The 10,245-nt window shown below is 37.7% G+C and overlaps 1 protein-coding gene across 4 annotated transcripts in view; it reads left to right on the forward strand.

Annotated features, from left to right (window-relative positions):
* Positions 1 to 5,512, forward strand: part of CPEB4 (cytoplasmic polyadenylation element binding protein 4) — a 72,157-nt gene extending 66,645 nt beyond the window's left edge. For all 4 annotated transcript variants that reach the window (XM_054487862.2, XM_054487863.2, XM_054487864.2 and 1 more), the window contains one exon: positions 1,105 to 5,512. In XM_054487862.2, the coding sequence (XP_054343837.1) occupies positions 1,105 to 1,332 (228 nt within the window). In that variant the 3' untranslated portion in view covers positions 1,333 to 5,512. The remainder of the gene's footprint in view (positions 1 to 1,104) is intronic.
* Positions 5,513 to 10,245: the final 4,733 nt, after the last annotated feature.

Genomic DNA, 10,245 nt, shown 5'->3' on the forward strand with positions numbered 1-10,245 from the left:
GCCCGGTGTTCTTGTCACTCTGTAGACATTATGGAGCAGCCTAGAGGCCAGAAGCACAGTGCTCTCCTTATGCCTGCTCTTCCTGGACTTCGTGACACTCTTCTCCTTTTGTACTTTTATTTTTTTAGGTAAAAAAAATTTTTTAGAGGGAGGGTCTCACTCTCTCACCCAGGCTGGAGCACAGAATCACAATCATGACTCACTGCATGTTCTTCTCCTTTTGTTCATGGCTAATCTTGGTCGGGATTCCTTGTCAGAGCTGGGTGGCACCAGTGGTGGTGACAGCCTGCTGTAAGGGAGTTTCAGCCATGAATCTCTCCAGACTAAAAATAACCAGCTCTTTTCTAGCTGATGAATTAATAACCAGGTGACTGTTAATGCTTGAAAGGTTCACATGACGGGTTGGTCGATAGAACGCTGGAACAGGCCCAGTTTTAGAAATTCACCTCTGACTTTTAGACTCAGGCGAACCATTCTTACTGAGAAAGAACAAAGCAGGGTTTTAGACTGTGAACCCTATGGCTGCATCTTTTTTTTTTTTTTTTTTTTTTTTTAACAGAGTTCCAGGTTTGTGATTATAACCCAACATGTGTACACTATAAATAGAAACCACGAGCCAGGCTTTATGACAGCTCAGAATCTTGTGACGCAGTAGTCAGGCATCTTCCCACCGACTTGAATATTGAAGTGCAGTTGTGTGGAACTTGGATCCTCTTAGTTGATTTTGTTTAAATTATGATTCCACATATGACAAAAATCCAGATCCACTAATTAAAATGAGGGTTTGTGTCTATGAAAAATCTCCTGTGGGTTTAATCTCATAACATTCTAGTCTAAACAGTTGGCTTCACTTCATGATGTCTGCTGAAATCCTTTTTCCTTTGAAGGATGTTTATTTAATAAGAAAAAAATGTAAAATGATAGATAATAAAAGCCTTACTAGGTTCTTAAAAGATGAACTACCCATATTTCAGTAAATGAATAATTGGTCCTTCCTCTTTGGGCGCCTTGGAACGGATTCATTCAGAGCGGGTGGGAATGTGCGTGTATGGCGGGTGTTGCTGGCTGTCTCTGAGAAATGTCAACTCTTATTCTTGATTGCAGGTGGAAGTGAAGCCATATGTCCTGGATGATCAGCTGTGTGATGAATGTCAGGGGGCCCGTTGTGGGGGGAAATTTGCTCCATTTTTCTGTGCTAATGTTACCTGTCTGCAGTATTACTGTGAATATTGCTGGGCTGCTATCCATTCTCGCGCTGGCAGGGAATTCCACAAGCCCCTGGTGAAGGAAGGCGGTGACCGCCCTCGGCATATTTCATTCCGCTGGAACTAAAGGATAACTACAGTGCTCATTTTCAGGCCTCAGAATAAGTGCACTCTTCTGTTAATTCTGACCCCTTCCTCAACCTCTTCACGCTGGCATGTCCTTTTGTAGCAGTCTGTAACTTAACTATAGTATAATGAAAAGAATGACCTATAATATAGGTGTTTTGTAGATTCTTGTGTCACTGCAAACAATATGAACTCCTTTTTCGTATTGCCATCCGGTTGCATGGAAGTTTTATTCTCTTGTTTTGCTGGAAACCAAGAGGATCCAAACTTCCTGCAACATTTTCTTAGAGGAGAGAGAGAAATATTAAAAGAGAAATGAAACAATAGAGTATTTTGGGTTTTTAATTAAATTATTGTTAATAATATAACATATAAGAATACTTTTATTAAAATAACCATGCAACAATAACACTATCAGTCTATCTGACAGTTTTTCCCCCAGGGAAGTGCTTTTGCCTTTTCCTTTCTTTTTTTTTTTTTTTCATCTTTTTTATCTCTCTCTTTTTTCCATCCCTTTTTAATTTTTTTAACAGCAACGGAGGAAGTTAACAATTTTTAATGGAAAGAGCATGTTAGAGCAAACAAATGCATAAGCAAGATTGAGCAGCATTATAATTAATTTTCAGGGTTTTGAGGCTGAACATAATTTCATTATCCCTCAAAAAGTTACCACCACATCAGAAAAAAATAAAAAAAAAAATAGTAAAGTAGGCAGAGCTAGGTTTATTTTCTCTTAAACAATTTTTAAAATTCAGAATGTAAAAATTGGGTAAATTTACTACTGAGGGGAGTGCATTTATTTATTTAACTTACTTATCTGGTCAAAGCCCCAGGAAACCTACCAAAGCTAGAATTAATGACAACTGGTGGGAAACCTAGCATTTCCTCTCCTGAAGAACAAATGTATAAACTTTATTTTTGATGTTTATATATAAACTCTATATCCTAATTTACTAATACTCATCAGGTGTCAGCCTTTGCTCTCCATTTTGACGTTAAAAAACAACAACAGATCTAGAGATACCTCAAGGATATCATTTTTGATTTTGTGTTACAGTACACTTGTAGCCAAAACTGGAAGACAAAACCAATATATAATTTGGCTGCTGATTGGCTTAATTTTAGATTTAAAGTTACTTTGGGTATCCTGTAATTTAGTTGTAACATAGAAAATGAAAAAAAAAGTTAAAAAAAGTTAAGTAGTTGCAAAGTGTTTTGCACTGTTGAACTAAGTAACTGTAAATCTGTGCAAAGGTACGTATGTTTATCTTACTCTTCCTATAAACTAAAATAACATTACAGTTTCAGAATTTAGCATGGGACATAGTCAGTGTTTGAAGTGCCAACTTCATCAAGTAATGCATGCTTTATTATAAATAAAATTCTAGCTTTGAAAGGCGTTATGTGTTGAACGGTATGCTTCAGGGGTAGATTTAAAATAGTCTCTTGAAGCCCTAGTCACGGAAGTAACTTTGTTTTAATTGACATTCTCTTATTAAATGCCCTATCCATCATTAAAAGGATTATTATCAGTGGGCAAAACATGAAATAATATGATTGAATGGCAATCTTGCTAGTTGCGCTACCTAACAGTACCATCTTGGATCCTTCAAAACCAAAGACTTGCCCCAGCACTGCTGTGGAACCACCTGGCTTATGACCCCTATGGATGATCTTTAGGAAAAGCAGCCCTTTACTTTTAATACAGGCTTTAATGAACTATACCTGTTAAGTTCCAAAGGTCAAAATGGAGGCATTTGCTGTCTAATATTCAAACATAGAAAGGGAGCTGCTTTTAAAGAATTCCCTGCAAATACTGAAAGCAGTCATGCGAATGGAGGGTGCTCTTGTGTAGCTGGTCAGGGACTTTTTTTTCTTTTCTCCTGAACTACATGATTCTAATTGGAATGTTCATTTGCCTCTTTTTACTCTTTTAAATGCTTGTAGGTGGCTTGGGGTGTGCTATCGTGCTGTTCCTACTCAGTAAACAGGTGTGATGAGTTAACAAGAAATAACACTGTTTGAGAACTAGCTTTGAATAATAATTTTTCCCTTTGTACATGACCTGCTGAATTTCGGTACAGTGTTTTTGTAGCTAACTTATTTTGTCATGCACATAATGTATATTTGTTATGCACTACTTTTGTATATCTTGTTTTTCCAACAGTGAACATTTTTAGGCACACTTTTCACTGACGGGATATCTCTTTATGCAATACCTCAATTTTTCATATTGCAAAGAGTAGCTTTTTGTACTTTTATTACTGAGAGATCTTCATATACTTCATTTTTTAATATAAATAATTTTAATAAATTTTATTTTCTTATATTCTGCTTTTTATACATTTCAGTGCTCTGCATACATTTTAAATTATGAATGTCGTGCACTGGCAATGCTATTTTAGAGTCTGCAGAGAAGAGAAAGCATGTTGCTTAAACATCCTTCCCCAGCACCAGCTATTGGTGTACCTATAATTTAAGAAATAGTCTATGTAAAGTCACAAATTAATGAAAAAAATTCGCATGAAAATGACAGATAACACTGTAGTTCCTAAAAAAAAAAAAAAATTAAATGCATAAGCATAGGGTAGAAATTTAAAATAACAAAATTGTCTACAGCTTCTTACTAAGTTTTTAAAATTATTCATAAAATGCAGACATTTTTGGTGAATGTTTAGCCATTTTTAATATTAATAAATTGATGTTAAGTGTTTGATTCAGAGATGTCTGCTCTTTTAAATTATATATAAGGAAAAAAAATAGCCTGCCTTGGGACAGGTGTGTAATGTTAGCATGCATGACTAATGTAAGAAATTGTTATTCTACTAATATTTACTTGTGATTGTGTGACAAGTGTGTTTACAGATTATTTGGTTACACTTCAATTTACAGGGCATAAACAATGATTATCTATTACTCTGAACTTTATTGATGACATGTTCTTCAGATTACATGGGATTGTAGTTGGGAGTTACCATGTAACTCAAACATAATTAACATGTAATTAGTTTACAGATTTTAGGGCATCACTTCAATTCACCAAGCATGTAGTTCTAGCGCACTAGCATGGCACCAGCCATGTACTTACAATGTAGTTACAGAGTAATTACATGGTTATTTTTGCAATGTAAAATAAAGTGTTTCTGATTATTTTCTATGTAAAGGAACTCTCTCCTTTCCCCTTCTGGTCCCTGCGCTTTGGTATAATATATATACTTCTCCATACACAGACCTCTGCAGAATGCAAAATAAAACTTGCAGTGAATGAATTTAGCATTTTATGAGAGTGCTGTTGGAAAGACTTGATAATTCACCCCTTTTGTTTTGAAGAGTTGAATCTTCTGTTAAAAGGTGATTTAAAACTTGAATGTGATGAATTGTGGCAAGTTAACTTCAAGTTATGTGCAATACTTATTTCAAACTTTTGAAAGATCTTTGCAGTGTAATTCTTTGTTTTTAATTGCAGACATTTAAAAATGTCATTTTCTACTGTTAAGAGTAATCCTCTTTCTTGCTGGTGTTTCTAAAGAAAAGAATCAGAAATCAATCTTTCTACTAATGTAAATTTGAGATTATTTTTAAAAATGGAATAAAAGAGGTTTTGGTCATTTGCTTTATTTTATTATTTTAAAGCTACTGTGATTGATAGCATTGTAAGAATCGGGACAATATTGTATTCAACTGTTTTATTTTTTATATTTTTAAAATTTAAAGTATAATTAGTTTTTATAATTTTCATCAGATTTTTGTTATATTTTTTGGAAGTGAAACTTTTAGCAAGTGGGTGTCTAGTTTTTACTAATCCCTAATTTTTTTTCCAGTGTATTGCTCATATTATCAGAAGGAAAAGTTATTTAAGTATGTCAGTTAATTGTACTACTTGGCTGAATTTCCATATAGTTTTTACTGTGTATGGGGAGGTTGTAGTATTTATTATAGCATTTTAAATAAGGGTAATTCATTTTTTATTAAAGTCATTTTCACGTTAAGTTCCTATTTTTGTATGTTCTACTCTTAAGTTATATAACACAGTTCCTTTTTTAAAAGAGTTCATTTGTTGAAGTGCTAGTGGAAAATTAATGTTATTAAATAGTTTGCAAATGACTATTTATACCAGTATGCATATAATTTTTAAATATTTGTAATGTGAGATGTTGAATGAATAAAACTTTTAACTCAGATTTCTTTTAATATACTTATTTCTTTTTAACACAAGTAGATGATGCTTTCTTGATTGGGAATGTAACATTTTAAAATATTAGGACTATACTGTTCAGCTAATGCAGCACAAACCAACATGAAAAAATCTTCAGTCATATAAGTACTGTGGCCAGTGTGCATTCTTATGTAAGCCTATAAGCGTTGGTGGGTGGTTGTGTCTTTGGCCTGTACTGTTAGTTCACCTGCTGCCTGCCCTGCAGAGTTCTTTTTATTTGTAGCCTTCAATATGTATACGGGGAGTAAGCCCATATCTTAAGCATTCAGTTATCAGTTGAAGGCCAAATGCCCAACAAAAGTGAAAAACCCAATGTTTAGTTAATAATGAAAGTCCGCATCTGGGAGGTTCAGTTTTGAGTCTTTGTCAATGAATAGTCTTGATTTGTGGCCAGAGTACCAAAGGGCTTGAAAACAAGTCTCTTTTGACTTCCAATTCCCAGTTCCTCCATAGACCTTAATGTCATAGGATACGGTGTGTGGGATTATAATCTCTATGGCATGTCAATTGAAAATATTATCTTTGATTTGATCCATTAATTATGTGCACTACCAAGTACTGTAATGTGTTAGTATTTATATTTTAAACTGCATTCTCAAACTTTTAACATAAGGATTTATTATAACAAAATATAACACTGAGAATATCCTGTTTTGTCAGATTTAATATCTGTTCTTTCTTGAGTATAGTATTCTCAAGACTAGAAGAGGTTCTTGTCCTGAGAGAAATGGACTATGAGATGTTTTGCTTCTAAGTTGTCTTTCCCAACATGCAGCTCTTCTAACTATAGAGATTACTGAGGGTAAGGGCAGGCTGGACAGCTTACCCTTTCTCTTATCTGGCAATTCCTAAACCTTATGTTGAGCGTTCAGTGAAGGGCCTTGAGGAAACCCCAGGGATGGGACACTGGAGATGTGGGTGGCATTTGGTTATCAAGTCTATAATATTCCTAGGCATTCTGGGATGGTTTCACTATTTTAAGAAAAAAAAAAAAAAAGCCCAAGCATATTTAGTTTATTTTAGGAAATGTTTATTTCAGGCAAGTGAGATATCAATGATACGTGATATAACAACTCTATCTTGAAATTATATAGTTGCATTGCTTTGGGTGTTTTAAATCACAGAATGGTGCGTCTGGAAAGGGTGTAAGAGGCTTCCTGGGCTATATTTCTTCATTCACTGATTGCCTAAACCTACCCAACGAAGAAAATTCTTTTTATTTTTATCTTTTGTTTTTACTGTCTAACCAGATGAATAAACAGTGGAAATTCTCTACCACATTCTTAACAATCAAGTTATTTCATAACCCCTTTTGGTAATGGGTTTGTGTCCACAGCTAGATCAGAAAGTAAGTACTTTTTCTAGGGATTTTTTTTTTTTTTAAAGTTTGGGAAATAGTTTGATCAAAAGTCATGGGGAAAGTAATCTCTGATTTTAAAAATTGAAGAATACTGAAGGTGTCAATGAAGTGAGTTAGAAATTTTTAAGGAGTAATTATTTTCTGAAATGTGTAATAACTGAATAATAAGACAAAACTCTAATATTTCAGACTGTGATCTTCACAAGAAAAAGACAAAAAAAATAAAGTTTTACCATTAAATACACTTAGAAAATGGGTCACCTTGTTTCTTACAAGTCAAAATAATGCACATTTGCACATTAGCTTATTAAGACTTCGAGAAGTTCTACAATGAAGAAATCTTTTTTTTTTTTTCTTTTTGAGATGGAGTTTTGTTCTTGTTGCCCAGGCTAGAGTGAGTGCAATGGTGCGATCTCAGCTCACTGCAACCTTTGCCTCCCGGGTTCAAGCCATTCTCCTGCCTCAGGCTCCAAAGTAGCTGGGATTACAGGCATGCGCCACCATGCCCAACTAATTTTGTATTTTTAGTAGAGATAGGGTTTCTCCATGTCGGTCAGGCTGGTCTCGAACTCCCGACCTCAGGTGATCTGCCTGCCTTGGCCTCCCAAAGTGCTGGGATTACAGGCGTGAGCCACCATGCCCAGCCAGAAACCTGTTTACTTTGTTGAAAGTGTCCCCCTCACTCCAATGTCTCTGACTACAGATTCTGTTTACAGGTAACACATGGAACATACTTTGGGATATACCACTGTAACATTTTAGTATGTTTCAAGAAGCTTTGAAACCCCACTTTGTTTTTTGGCATCCATACATGTGTTCTGGAAGGGTGCTTGGCCCTGCCACTTGTGAGCCATTTTCAGAGCTGTTTTCATTGCCCACACCTACTTTACTGGAGTTCTAGGTACTTACCTAGCTTCTAACCCCTGTCCTAGTTCCAGTGCATCCTCCTAATTCGTCTTCCCTCTACTCTCATCCCAGAAGAAAGAAAAAGAGAAATTACTTTGCACAATAAAGCTATTTTGATTATGCTTTTCTCTGGCTCAGACCAGCCCTTGTTTCTCATGAGTGCCTGAAATGTCACTTCAGACAAGCAGCTAGTGCTTTGAATCTGCCATTCTATGATATGCTGTCTCCCTTTCTCATCATTCCTATATCCTCCTTCAAAATTTTCTTTTGCAAACTTCCCTCAGCACCCCTCACCCACTGATTCTCTTGACAACAGGGGCCACTGGCTTTGAATAAATTCTAAGAATTTAGAAAATGAACGTTTGCGCCCCACTAGGAACTCTTACCTAGCAATACCAATTCAGTCGTCCTCGTTAGAGAACATTTTATTTTGCCGTGCCTTAAGTCTTCTCAGGATATTTTGAGTTATCATCTTTCTCTAGTCAAGTTGGGTGTCATTGTTGGCTGTCTGGAAAAAGTGTCTTATTGTGATTCAGCGTGGTGACCAGAGTTGGAAAAGTACACATTGTCTCAGGGAAGTTAAAAATGAACAGCAGCATCCCAAATCAGAATGTGAGCAAATCTCCAGCCTTTAGTATTGCGTGTAATTTGATTCAGTGTCAGGGAAAAACTGCCTGTGGGTAGCTGGGCTGGAGGTGGTGAATCAGTGCATGCAAATGCCAGCAGCTAAGCTTGAGCTTTCTTTATCCTTTTCATTGGAGTTCTATTTCAGGAAGCCCGGCTTTGATACCATAAAAATGTCAATGTGATCAAGTAAATGTCACCATTTTAAAGAGATTATTTTCAACTCTTCTCCCACCTCCCTGTGAGACCTAGGAGTGACTCCCCAGAACCCACCAAAGGCGGTAGGGCATTTTAAACTCGTGAAATAAGTTACCCAGGAAGAGAACCGGGAGGGGTGGTGGTAAAATAATTATGTGAAGCTGCAAAGAATGTTTTAGCTAGGATCCAAGAAAGACCTGGCGCTTCCTTACTTGGAGGAATGAAGGTGATACAGGAGCTAAAAGGAAATTATTTAGTCGGTTAGCGAGGGTAAGAGAGTCCTCAGGCTTCCCTTTTAACAAAAAGCAGTCCCAAAATAATTTCTTTTCTAACAAAGAGCAGCCTGTAAAATCGAGCTGCAGACATAAATAAGCAAGCTGGAAGCCTGCATAGGTAAATGCCGGCAGCTGTGCCAACAGGAAAAGGCTAGCTGGGGGCCAGGCATGCTCAACATGGAGGCTCCCTCTTCCTTTTCTTTGTCGCTATGTGTGCAGTAGAAAGGCAGGCAACATGGCGTTGGCCAGGTAGAGACCCCATCTGCATAATAAAAGATTAGGGTGGGATGGGCGGCTTCTTTGTGCGTGATGTAAGTGTCACACCTGGTCCGACCAATCTCTCTGGCCCTACATGAATCAGACACGCCTCCTCAAGCTCATCTATAAAACCCCATGCCTTTCATTATGGAGCCGGAAGTCCCACTCGGGAGCCCCTCTCTCTCGTAAGAGAGAGAGCTTTTCTCTTTCTTTTGCCTATTGAACCTCCACTGTTAAACTCACTTCTTGTATGTCCGCGTTGTTGATTTCCCTGGCATGAGACGACGAACCTCGGGTACTTACCCCAGACCACGACGCCGCTTCAAAGGCACAATTCCCCTTTCATGTTTGAGGGAAAAGTGCTGTGGGCCCTTGCGTGTTTGCTGACAGAAGGTTTGATTCCAACAGCATGCTGGGTGGGGTAGGGTGGGGTGAGGGCGGGGTGGGGAGGGGTGAGGGCGGGGTGGGGTGAGGGTGAGGGTGAGGTGGGGTGAGGGTGGGGTGAGGTGGGGTGAGGGTGGGGTGAAGGTGGGGTGAGGGTGGGGTGAGGGGGGTGGGGTGGGAATGTGTGGAATAGTCACATCCATCAGATGACTCTCAGCACTCCTGACTTCAATGACGGAATGATTTGGTTCAGAAGAAACAAGTAAATGCTGATCACCTATTATATATCAGGCCCTTACATACATTAGCAAGGATAACACTTCCATGAGGTATTGAACAGATCATAGAACTGTCTCATGGAGAAGGTGGGTGATTTGGCCAAGGCTGGGATGTGCCTAGGTCCCAATTCTCATCTACTAATCTCAAATCTTCTCCTTTAAACCTTCTTGCCGCTGGATTAGCAATGAACAGGATCAGGGCTTTTTATTTAAGTTGGGTTTTGTTTTTAAAACAAAAGTTTCATTCCTAAACCTAATCTGGGTGTAAGTGTCATATTTGAAACTATAGAGATAGGATGATAAAACAAAAGTTGTAAGATGGCTGGGCACCGTGGCTCACGCCTGTTATCCCAGCACTCCGGGAGACCTAGGCTGAGGATCAATTGAACCCAGGAGTTCAAGACCAGCCTGGGCA

Source organism: Pongo pygmaeus, chromosome 4 (genome assembly GCF_028885625.2).
Source record: "Pongo pygmaeus isolate AG05252 chromosome 4, NHGRI_mPonPyg2-v2.0_pri, whole genome shotgun sequence".
In the NCBI taxonomy this organism is placed as follows: domain Eukaryota; kingdom Metazoa; phylum Chordata; class Mammalia; order Primates; family Hominidae; genus Pongo; species Pongo pygmaeus.